Source organism: Nuphar pumila, chromosome 1 (assembly GCF_984573655.1).
Source record: "Nuphar pumila chromosome 1, dmNupPumi1.hap1.1, whole genome shotgun sequence".
NCBI classification, from domain to species: domain Eukaryota; kingdom Viridiplantae; phylum Streptophyta; class Magnoliopsida; order Nymphaeales; family Nymphaeaceae; genus Nuphar; species Nuphar pumila.
The window spans coordinates 26,699,627-26,712,631 of NC_143249.1; the positions used below are offsets into that span (position 1 = coordinate 26,699,627).

Sequence of the window (13,005 nt, forward strand, 5' to 3'; positions counted from 1 at the left end):
GACGAAGCTTTTTTTGTTATAAATTCCCTTCGACAGAAGCTTCTTCTCGAGATTTGTTTGTGCCAGTGGAACAGCAGCAATTTCACGCATCATCAATGGAAATTGAGAATATAAGAAAATTCATAAAAGCATAAAAAAGATCTCTTGTACACTTAAATTTTGTCAGGCTTACCACATGTAGGGGTCTTAGGTGGGACTCCCACGAGACTTACTGATATCCCTTCCTGGGCCTCACCCAATGTTGTACATGCTCTCTTGCTCCATTCCGCTCCTTTCTAGTAGTTTAGGTCAGGCTAGGTTAGGTTGCTGCTCTGTGAGGACAACTTGGTTGCGCACCCTTTTTGGTAAGAGTCGCTTGAAGTGTCTGATTTTTGGTGTAATTCGGGATCCTTCAGCTGGTAGTAGAACCATGGGAGATACCCCCGTCTGTTTTTCTTGACAGGATGAACAGTACCACTTCCCTCTTGGAATCCAGAGCCGTGAAGGTTTCATGCAGTAAGTGTGATACCCATCATCACAGCCATCACAGAGGACGATTAGGTCGTCATTCTCATCGATAAGGCATGCCCTACAGAGGCAAGATGGGCAGTACCACCCAGGAGGCGGCACTTCTCTAAGTGGTGGGCTCAGGCAACCGATGTGGTAGTGTTTTGAAAGGCAATGGGCATTGCCGCATGTAGCTATCCCTTCATCATTTTCCTTGCCAGTCCTGCAAACTTTGCACACCCCTGACTTTTGTCCAACTTCCTGAGAATCCGTATCTTTGGAACACATCTTGGTGATCATCGCAATTTCACTCCTCTTTCTCTTAGCTTGCATGTTCATGTGCTTCTCAAGGATGAGCTTGTAGAGCCTCTTACAAACAAAGCAATGGTGCTTTATTTGCTGGTGCTTTCGGCGTTTGAGCTCACAAGGTCTCTTGCATACCACACATTGATGTTCAACCTGCCCCCATTTTCTGGGGAGGATAAGATTATCAGGTCTCTTGCACGTTACCCGGTGGTCATGGTTGCATTCATGGTCACCTCCACTTAGGATGCTGTCTGACTTTTCCTTTTGAGTTGCGGTGCAGGATGTGCAATACCAATTCCCAGTAGGGATATCCTGGAGATTGGATGACAGACAGTGCAAATGGTAAGCTGCCTCACATCCATGACAGACAAGGAATTTATCAGCATTTTCATCTGTTCCACCTTGACTGCAAGAGTACGCTTTGAATGATCCACAAGCAACATTCTGCTCTGGCTGGGATAGCTGATGTGATCCATCAAGCAACTATTTCATTCTCAAACAAAGTTAGTGCCAAGTAAACTAAAATTACAATGTACTGATTTAAGAACGATAATGCATAAGGCTTGAGTGCAAATTGCTCAAACAAATTCAGCAAAAATCCACAAAATAACCATAATTACTATAATTAAGGATGAACGCCTAGAGCAATCGATATATCCAGTGAATAAATTAATAAATTCATGGAAATTCAGTCCATAAAATTCAATGTAGCTTCAGATTAACATGTAACAGCAAATTTGCAGGAAGTTTGAACTTTTGCTTGGAACGGCTTGGAGAAGAAATGGATTTGTGAAACTGAGAACATTATAGCACTTTGGCATCTCAACAAACACAGTTAGCTGAGTCATAGCCAGCAGGAGATGAGCGAATTAAAAAATGCAGACCAAATCAGCACACTCTGGTTACTGATTTCCAGATTCTAAATCATACATTTATGCAGTTGCTCCAGAATATGGCTGACATGGTTACCAACTTGAGCAACTGTTAAACAATTTTTAGGAAAAATAAAATTAACTGCTGGGTCCCTGGATATCCTTTTCCATTGTAGTATCCATGAAAGAGCTGATGCAAATAGCTGTGGTCCTTAGTACAGACATTGGAAATGTGGGATCAGAAGATGAACTAGGGAAGCTTGTGCAGTATCTGGGAAAATGAAACTATGTGGATAAAAGAGAAACAAATGCAGAATTAACAGCCCCTTGCTTATCAGAAGCACAATGTTTGACAGATGCTTCACATGAGCATGCATATATGCCAATTTTAAGAGTGACAATAGAAAATGCCCCATGGAGCATGAACATGATTCATTTCATAGGATGATCATTCTACTAAGGCTGCAATATGAAAAGCATGGACAACCTTGCTGATACCTTACAAACTGTGATGACTGAAAACAGATTTTAAGAATATTATCCATTTTCATTAATTCATGAGCCTGAAATTACAAAGTTTATCATCACATAATAGGGTTTCAGAAAGGTTACCAAGTTTCATAAGCATCCAAATGGCCACAGTTTTGGTGATTTTTGATATGGTTCAAGACAGTTAATACAGACAAACTTGCAATTGTTTATTGTCTGCAAAATATATGCATCTCAGACATTTCATGAAACTATGTATTCAACATTATTATGAAACTCATCTATGCCATATTTTCTTCACTTTTGGTAGTTCTATGCAGCTAGAAATTTTGTCGCTCTTTATCATTTATATTCAGTTGGTACGTTCAAAATTTTAAATGAAATTGGTTGTGAGCTGCAAGCTTACTACTTCTCGGCAGTTGGGATGTTACTCGATGGTTGTTATTTCTTTGTCAGTCATAGATTATCAAGTAATTTACTAACACATAGTAGACAGTTGCTTCTCTTAAATTTCATAGTTGGGCACTTGGCACTGAGGTAATATTTGATATTTAATTAGCAATTGTTTATTCACACAATATAACTGATACAGCTATCGAACATCTACAGTTCTCATTGACCATCCACCAAACAAAAATATCCTTTTAGGGAAAGGAGAGCATTTATAACCATTCCTCTCATATCTGGATTTCTCTCAGTTCATTTTGGTCATGTAAGGAAATTTTGAAAGATGGTTCTAAATGAATAGTTTGGGGTCATTACATTATTTTTTGGGCATCAAAGTTGATAGAAGGGTATAAATATGTGCTTGATCTACTCAATGAACATGCATGATTGACTGCAAATTAATGACACATGGCCTTAGAGACTCAACTAAGAGATGATGATGGAGAGTTGTCACCTACAGTACCAACCTCCCCAAGACCTGACATAGTATACTCCGTGAATCAGGTATCATAGTTCATGCATTCACTGAAACATCCCATCTAGAAACAGCTGAGAGAATTTTGTGTTATACTAAAGGGACTCCCCTGAAGGGCTCATATAGAAAAGATTCTCCTTAATGCAGTCTACAAATCAGCCAAGATTACTATTGTGGCGATTCAGATGCTAATTGGGAATCACAAGACAAGAGAGATCAATCTTTCATCCTTTCTTTATCTGCTCCGTGACTAAGACACTGTGAAGTGGAGTTTGACTGTTTTTATTTTTGGGATCAGTTTCATCTTGGAACAGTAATACATTTGGAGCAGGAAGCGATTTTATTAATTTTAGTTTGTTTGCTTTCATGGCTTGATTTGGAGGCCATTTCGAAATTCTTACTCTTACATTGTTCTCAACCTCTTTCTTTTACGTTCACATCTCATATGCCAACTAAGTTAATATCCTTACAATGAGTCAGACACCTAGGAAAGCAAAAAATGAACACTAGTCTATGAAACAATCCTATAATCCACAAGCTAAACAAGGTGAAGTAAGTACCAAAAGAAACTGGCAAGATCCATCTGAAGTTCAAGTACATGCATAAGCACCAAAATACATAAGAATTTAAAGCATCGACAAAGAGGCATATTCTAGACAAGAACAGGCTTAAATCTGTAACTCTCTGACTCTTAAGAAGGAAAAGGAATAGATGATACCTGGTCCACCTGTTTCTCAGATTCCATAAAGCCATTTCTTTCTCGCAAGACAACGTTTTTAGCGTTGGGTTTCTGATGAAGATTGTGCTCTTTAGCCTCCCTATTATCAGCAACTTGCCTTTTTTTTGCAAAGGATGGAGTTGTCACAACCTTGGCAACGAGGGAACTAGGGTGTGGGCAAGAAGAAACACTGCTCAACCGACCTAACTCTTCCGGTTTATCTGAATCACTCACCATTGTCATGGAGAGGCAACCATCTTTCAGTTCCCTCAGATGGTTCAGAACTGCAAGCATGGAGGTAAATTTCGCACCCCTCGGCGAAATGTAGGAATGAGTCCCGTAGCCACTACATGCCTTGTGCCGCACCCTCCAGCCATGGCCGAGTTCCATATCGTCGTGCACGCTGACGTATAGCTTCAGTTTGTCCATGAGCTTGAAGTTAACAGGGTCGTGCAAATTCAGCACGGGTGGCATCCTGTCATCCGGAAGAACCGGCTCATCACTGAGCAATCCCTCTCTCACACCGACTAGCACTGCTACAGAGGAGGAGGAGGGGTTTGCCTTCTCATTAAACAAGGCCCCATCAGCAGTAACAGCAGCGGTAGCAAGCAAATGGAGTCCATCATTGCAGCTACCCTTACGATTCTTCTTCCTCCTCTGGTAAGTTTTCTTGAAGCATTGGAAAGCAAGCTGCTTGGAAGAGGATAACCCACCATCTGCCGAAGCCGCCTCCTTGCCAATGCTTGCCGGGGGCTCTGAGATAACAGAAAGGGAGACCCCATTCTCCGAGCAAGAAGCGGACTGTATCAAATCACCATCCACATCCATCTCCTCTCTATCCGCCCAATCATGCAATCCGAAACTTCACTTAGCAGAACCGGCTCGTGAGAAACCAAGAAACCCTAAATCCTCTAATCCTCTCTTGCTCCTTCCCAATAGCCTTTCGGAATGAAGGGGCGGTAGGCAACGAAGACCAATTGGGCGTAAAGGTGGAATGGAACCTTTGGTCAGGTCATTGGGAAATGAAAACGAAAGGACGAAACTTGTGAAAGGGGAAGACCATGGGTCAGAGCCAAAAACTGTTGGGAGGAAACCTGCACAAAAAGAAAAAACAAGACTTTCCCAGATCGATGAAGATGAGGGAACACGTCAGAAAAGCAAGAAAAACTGAAAATCCCAACCTCCTGCTGCCCAAAGCTCCATTCTTGAAAGAACAAGGTTCTCCATTCAAATTCCTGAATCAAGAGGTTTTGAGGACCACCTCTCTCTCTCTCTCTCTCTCTCTCTCTCTCTCTCTCTCTCTCTATATATATATATATATATATATATATATATATATATATATATAAAAGACACTCCAACCAAAAGAAAAATCCAAAATCTCCAACCCAACTATGAAGTTTTTCATCGACACAGTACTTTGTATTAAATGCATTGTTGACCATCAAATTTTCACGTTTTTAATGTCTAGATGTCGTAACCTAAAGCATATTTCTTACTAAATAGATTATAAAGTACAAATATTGATAAAACACTCAAAGATTAAAGATTAGAGAAGGAAAACGGTTTGATCGTCATTAGTTTTAGATTTTTTATCTTTCTTTGGTTGGATAGTCCCTCTTCCCTCTCTCTCTCTCTCTCTATATATATATATATATATATATATATACTTGGATTATGCTTTTTGGATAAAAAATAGTATTTAGAGCCTAAAAATTGTGTGAAAATTGTAGGCCATTAATTTTTGAAACCTATCAATGCATCCGAATCAAATGCTCCGAGAAATTATTTCTATATGTATCATCAGAATTAAAAAAAAACGAAAATCCAATAGCATTCCATTTCTCTCTCTCCCTATATATATATATATATATATATATATATATATATATATTTGCTACTAAAGAAGGTAAGGAACCGATGAGCTAGAAATTTTCTTATAAAACCCATTTTTGTCGATATGAGTGAAGTGTTTGATTGTCTTCTGAAACCGATTTTTTTTTGCCAAGCACAATATCAACGTTTAGGGCAACAGAATGGATTCAGATATGTGCAATTAGTTTTCCATGTATTCCTTTTCTCTATTCATAATCTAGCCTTCTCTTTTTAGTTCAACAAAGTTTGGTGTTCTTCATGTAGCCTTGATTATGCCATAATCTTGGTCATGTGCCATGAGTCAGATGTTGTTTTCACGAAGAGGATCGCCGGCAGTGCGTTCTGACCTTGCTATTTGCTGCTGCTTTTTTTATTTATGCTTTGGTAAGGTAACAATGGGAAATCTATTTCAGTGTTGGCAAGTTTCCAGCTTTTTTTGTTTTTAAAGGTAGCTCCTCCTCCTGGTTGCAACCTTGGGAGTTGAATTTGTGATATAATCCTTGTCTGATGTCAAGTTTTGGGAGCTTAGCCAATGTACCAAATGGTCTCCGGGTGATTGAGGTTAAAACAAGAAAATTAAGCAGTTAAAATATTACAGCATTATCTTCCACGGCTATAGTTTAAAAATGCTTATCCAGACTAGACATCTTATTTAGTCTTCTTGTCTCCCACATGAAAGTTTCACACTTCCGCGACGAGTCTTTTGTCTCCAAGTATATGCAAGAATGATAAACCAGAGATCAGGTTCATTTTGTTATTTGGTCTTGATCATTGTGACACTATGCAACCCTGCCTCAATGGGCAGATATCAATGATCCAAAACGGTGAGGGTTTTAGCACTTATGTTTTCAAGACATTCAAAGTTCATAAGATTGTGTGTGTGTGTGCGTGCACATACTATGATTTGTCATTATTTATCATATTTTAATATGAATTCATTCTTTTTCATTATTATTTCAACACTTTTTAATTTTCTTCTTTTACCAATCAGTGAACTTTTTGAGTTTGTTTTATACCAGAGTTACCGGAAGCTTCTTAGGTAGGTGGGAAGCTCGCTTCTCGGAAACTCGCTTTGAAAGTGTGATACTCCTCGCTTCCAAAACTTTATGGGAAGCTCGATTCCCCCACACTTCTTCTATGCTTCTCATACACATGGTCTAGCATACTATATACTTTTCTCACGTTTCTTTTTAATCTTTTTCATGTATTTTCTCTCATGCTTTCACTCACTTTTCATGTACTTTCTTTAAATTGGTAACCATCATTGTTAGATTTTAACAAAAATTTAACTCTTTTATAGAAAAATCATGAAATATAAGAATGATCAATTTTATTTTAGTTTTTATTTGTTTCTTGTTTGATTTCATATTACTTCATTTTTTATTCATATTTCGCTTTTAAATTGAAACTTCGCTTCCCGATTCGTATAAATTTTAAAATGCCTCGCTTCTCGCTTCCGCTTTCCGTATCGTTTTTCGCTTCCACTTTCTAGTTTGACAACCTTGTTTTATACTCATAATTTGTTAAGAACATGACAAAGAAAGAGAGCTTTTTTTTTGGAGGGGGAAACCACTTCACTCACTCAGGAGCTCATTGGTGTGAAAACCCTATGTCTCCTTTGCCTACCAAGGAGTATGCCCAGCTTCGTCCTTGCAGCAAGGGACTTGCATCTGTGGGTTTTGAATTCATGATGTCCCTTCAGCTTGAGAACGTTTACAAGTCACTCCTACCAGGTGAGTAGGCCCTCGTGGGCAAAGAGAATGATAATATATGATTTAAGAAAGTCAAAAAACCATAGTCAAACAAACATGGTATACGATTTACATAAAAAAGAAAAAGAGGGATATGATGATAATGAAGTGTAATTCTAGGTTTCTATACTGTAGATATTAGAGTCAATGCTAATTAATAAATGGTGACATTTTTAGACAATTTCATATAGCTGCTATATATGTGGAACAGATATGTATGTCTTGCATGATTCCAATTTTTGTACTTATAGAATGGCAGAATCAACCTTGCCTTTTAGGATTGTTTCAAAACCATAGATGAACTTATCTAGTTTGTAAACAACCTTATCACCTGTATCTCCTAATCTTGATCCAAGAAATAAAGGCCAAATAAGGATAACCATCAGTACTATATTATGCATAAAATGAATGGGATGGTGAAGTAAATGATGATGGAATGCTGCAAACTTACAATTTTCTTTATTTTAGTGAGCTAATGACATGTTTGTCCAATAATTTTTTTTTCTTTTGACGAATGATATGTTTGTCCAATCTAATATCTGTTTCTTCACAATGCTCACTTAAACATAGTTAATTTTAGTGATGGAGTTTGATCTGATCGTCACTAACTAGAAAATACACTTTATTTCATTGCAATTTAGTAAAACAAAGCTCATCATTCTCATCACCCCCACCTCATCCATGAGCTTGTTCCTTCTCTTTCCATGCTTCTCTCTAAAACAGATCTCTAACTATAAATCCCACCAAGGAGTTGATCTTTCGGTGCACGCTGTTTGATGACATCCTGCCAAGTTTCCTCTATCTTGATTTTTCCTACACGATGACAGATTCCTTAAATCTTCCAACTCTTACTTTCTCTTCTTCGGTAGAATGAGAGCATTAGATGCAACCAAGTTTCTTATTTGGCATAATAGTCATTACATGGTCTTTCACTTTGTTTTGATTCCCCGATTTTATCCATAGTATTTTACTCTTTAAAAGAGTCCTCTTCCTTGTGCTCTTCGACCATGACCTAGCTCACTTCTTTGACATTTTCAAGGTATCTAAAAGGCTTTTCATCTCGACAGTTGCATTGAATGGGTAGGAGATTATATAACATGTATTTCACTTTCTAATTGCAGAGTTTTAGAATCCTCATCATCTAGTTTAACTGCTCGATTTCTGTGCTCAAGCTTTCTTCTTTACACGAATGGCTTTCTTGATGGATCGAGACCATCTTTAAATTCTCCCAGCAATTTGATATCAGTGAATTTGAAAATCATATCCATAGACTTGCCAATCATACAGACCCATATGAACAATTTGACCTTTTTATGTCTTCTAAGATAGGTTTATTGCATGATGATCCAACACCACGTCAATATTTCTTGATTAATTTAGGAAGGGCCTATAGAATAGCCAATGTTTGCAATAAATCTCAATGCTGATTCTTCTAGTCAGCACGTGCATATACCTGTAGCACTTAGCATAACCAGTATTAAATTTCACTCTTCCAACCATCAGTCTCATCAAGGTCATCATGATATTCTTCAAATAGATATTTTGTTGTCTGTATTTCTAGATTTTTCTAGTACCTTGATTTTCTTAATCAAATGTAGATAAACATTATGATAAATCATGACAAAATTAGCTGCACTTGCATGTATCTATTGCCTCAATCTTGTCAGCTGGAGCTCTCACCCAATTAGCCATTCCATGTTAGTGCCTTCTGAAACTTGGGCTATATGAGCTAAATAAACTTCATGTCAAAACCTTTATGGACATAAGAGAGAGAGAAAGGGAGCATACAATTGTACTCACTTATGTACATACTTGATATATATGTGTGTGTATACATGCATAAACACATGCACGCACATTAAAACATTAAAGGAAAGCAAACAACTTGGCACATTATTGACTTATTCTAACATGATGAATTAATGTTTGCATGTCAGCAAGAAATCAATGAACAGTTTTAGTGGATATTTGCATAATACATGCACACACTTTAAAACATAAAAGGAAAGCAAACAACTGAGCATATGATTGACTTATTCTAACATGATGAATTAATGTTTGCATGCCAGCAAGAAATCAGTGAACAATTTTAGTTGATATTTGTCCTACATGGTCTCATGGTACTAAACTACAAGTTTACAGAGATAAGACCTCTCAATAACTTCAACACTGGGCTAGTGGCATAACTAACTCCTTTGTCAAATAACCACACTCTTGCTCTATCAGTTCCTCTGCAATAGATAATGCATAAAAAAATGAATGATTGATTGCAAAAAAATAAGAAAAAGAAAAAAGTGAGGACACATACTTATGAGAGTATTTCCCAAATATGATCTAGGGTAGGGTGCTGTGTTTTATCTTCTATGCTCATCAAGATGTCCGATATTGGAAATTATCCAATGATGAGCCATATAAGAGAATGGAGATTGACCTTTGTCCCCCAAAAAAATGCCGGCACTATCAATAAGAAGGCTAAAGATTTGCAGGCTGACATCCCATTTCATTAATCATATATTACAAGATATATGCACGTCTTATGAGTTTGTAAATCATACATAATGGCCTTCTTGGGTATATTTCTACAATAACATGACATTTATAATAAAAAAATAATGGGTGTCATAAGAGCACAATCGTAAGTTATTCCTACATTTCCTACTCAAACTATAGTGTGTAAAGAATAGGAGACCTGGATTCTGTGAAAAAATATGAAACTGAGAAACCCAAGGAAGCAAATCATTGGCTTGATTTAAAAGAGAAATGTGAAAGGCTGGTGCAAGTGGAGGTCTCTCTCCTTATCGCATATCCATTGCAGCACCTAGGGCAGTTTCCTTTAGCTAGCAGAGAGAAGAGATTCCTTTTAAAGTTCTTTTCCTGGTTTTTCATAACACAAAGTGCTGATCAAGCTTCTCATATTTTGTTCTATTATGGAGAACTAGATTGAAGAAAATGGCCTAGCATAGCACTATGGCAAAGGAGGGAGAGTGTTTCATAAAGAGTGAAGAAATTTGCATAGTTGCTAACCTTTGTGGTAATTAATGCTGTAGAATGATTTTAAACATCTGTTTATAGATTACAGAACAGTGCCATGGTTGTGAATGCTTCAAGAGAAGAGGTACTTGAGTAGTTAAATACAATAGTTATGGACTAGACTGCAAACATTCAGGTATCTTGGTCAACATCAATATCCGCTACAAGTGACATAGGGAATAACTGTAATTTCAAATATGCAATGGACTAGAAGATGTCAGCTTTGAAGCAGTAGAGAAAACATTACATTACAACACTTCCATGTAAGTCTAAGCAAGAATTCAAGAATTGAGATTTTTTTTTAGCTGAATAAACATCCATCAAGTTAAAAATTGATGCTATAGGTCTCTAAGTTCTGGGCAACATTTCATAATCGGGAAAAAATTAGTACCAGGAAGAAGATGCTTATTAATGGCAGCTGGTGTTAAGTATAGCCCCATAGCTGACAACACTACGAGAAGCATGCGCTTACCAGGTGAAATCAATTTTCATGATCAGAAGCAATCTTAATGCCGAGCTCTTTAATACAGGACCACTTAATGTTCAGTTCGCCTGAATCACATTATCCACATATAATAGAATCAGAGTATTTTGGCTCTCTAGAGAAAATGAAATTCATCTACTAAATCGTGGTGAAAACTGAAGTAGGCCTATGGTTGATATTCTGATAAATGGAACAACTGAAACCATTCTAGAATCACTTCATTACTTAGCTGGCAAATAATGGAAAGAAGACTAGCAATAGACAGAGCTATGCTCTTGTATGTAACTCTTTGCAAGTAGACGAGTCTTGAATCAGTAAATAGCATCATTTGCTTTGTGCGCTTCAGTAAACCAATCACAGTCCATTGTGTTCGAGTCAAATGGTGAATCAACAATGGTCAAAGCATGGCGTTGTTGAATACTCAAATCCAATATAAATGGCTTCTGTTCATTTAACTGTACAACCTTGATTATATTGCAAGGCTGTTTATGTTGTTGGCCAATTTGTCTTTATAATCAATGGAGAGCTTTTCTTGGGGAGCCCTACCAGTAAAGCTTTCCTACCTAATTAAAGGTGATTGAGCTATTGCAGGTTAAAGTCTAAGATGTTGCAAGGTAATGGTGGTGGGAATGACACAGATCTAGGGCTCATAATAACGCATGCCAATTTGTTGGCAAAAATATTGACCTAGGAATAGGATGGTTGCGATTACACTCAAAAGTATTGTGGATGTTGGCAACATAATAGGTATAGGCATAGTGGGTGGGTGAACATAGATAGGAAAGTGCAAGTGTAGATATAGATGAGGATGAATATATATGCATGAAATGTCATTCAGTGCAGCGACAGAGGGGTTGGGCCAACGTGATGAACTCCCAAGTGCTGTTTGTGTCAGGTCCAGCCCCAGATCCACACGGCATAGAGGGCTCCCATCAGTAGGGCCCACACATTGAAAAGAGTCCTATTGGGCCTCATGTTGAGAGGGATTCATATTCCAGAGATTCCAAAATTCCAGAGATCGAGGACTCGAGAACAAGGACTCCTTTCTCATAAAGCCAAAAGCCAAAAAGGAAAATGACTCCTCATCCAAGAAGACTTCAAATGAATATAAACAAATTAGTAAACAAGAGGAGTCATGTTGTAATTGGGTCACCTCGTATATGAAAGAACCCCAAAAATGTGTAACATTTCATGTTATCTATAAAAAGAGAAGGGACCTCCTCTCTAGGGCATGAAACCTAGAAAGAGTAAGAGAGCCCTACAGTAGACATAGGTCATATTGGATCGAACCACTCTAAAGTCGTGTGTACGTGTTTGTGTGTGTTTTTGTGAGATTGTGCATTCCTAAATTTTACATGGTACAAGAGTATGTCATCGCCTTCAAGTCAATATTATCATTAGGTGCACCTCGTTTCCCATAAGAGATAGCATCAAATTCGTCCTCACTGGTGATCAACCTTGTTATTCAATGAAATGTGTTCTCTTCTCTGGTGTCCATCAAACTGAACTCATTCACAAATATAATCAATGATGTACAGTCAAGATCTCATCAAGTATGTGAATGGATCGTTCACTTCTCAACAACTTAAAATCAATCATGAATTTCTTACATAAAAATGTGCAAATCAATTTGCATTGAGTTGGATCAAAACTACCGTTATTGAAGTTGTTTTTGTCAAAATTATTTGTATTCTTACTGCCCGAGATGCGTGGATTGCTTTGGAACAATCCCACACATCACACTCCAGTCTCAAGAATATCCAACTAAAATGTGGTTTCAAAATGTTAAGAAAGAGGACAAGAGTATACTTGAATATTTAAACAAGTTCCTTATCGACTCCCTTTGTAATGTTGAAGAACCAGTTTCTGATGTTGATTTGGTTCGATATACTTTGAATAGCCTATCTCGAGAATATGATAGCTTTATTACTACTGTTACAACATCCTCGCTAAATAAGGAGAGGGTTGTGTATGTTCGCCCCCGATGATTCACTGAATCCCACGTCCGTGTTCGGGGGATCGAATGAGCGCCACGTATTCATGCACATGGGGCTCGTATTCCCGTGTATGTT

The 13,005-nt window shown here is 37.7% G+C and overlaps 1 protein-coding gene across 1 annotated transcript; it reads right to left on the bottom strand.

Annotated features, from left to right (window-relative positions):
- Nucleotides 1-112: 112 nt before the first annotated feature.
- On the bottom strand, nt 113-5,059 carry LOC149848462 (uncharacterized). The gene is made up of 2 exons (XM_089995520.1): nt 3,794-5,059; nt 113-1,275 (listed from the first exon to the last, which is right to left on the bottom strand). Exons 1-2 carry the CDS (start codon nt 4,619-4,621, stop codon nt 289-291), a joined length of 1,815 nt encoding a protein of 604 aa, XP_089851646.1. The 5' UTR covers nt 4,622-5,059; the 3' UTR covers nt 113-288.
- Nucleotides 5,060-13,005: the final 7,946 nt, after the last annotated feature.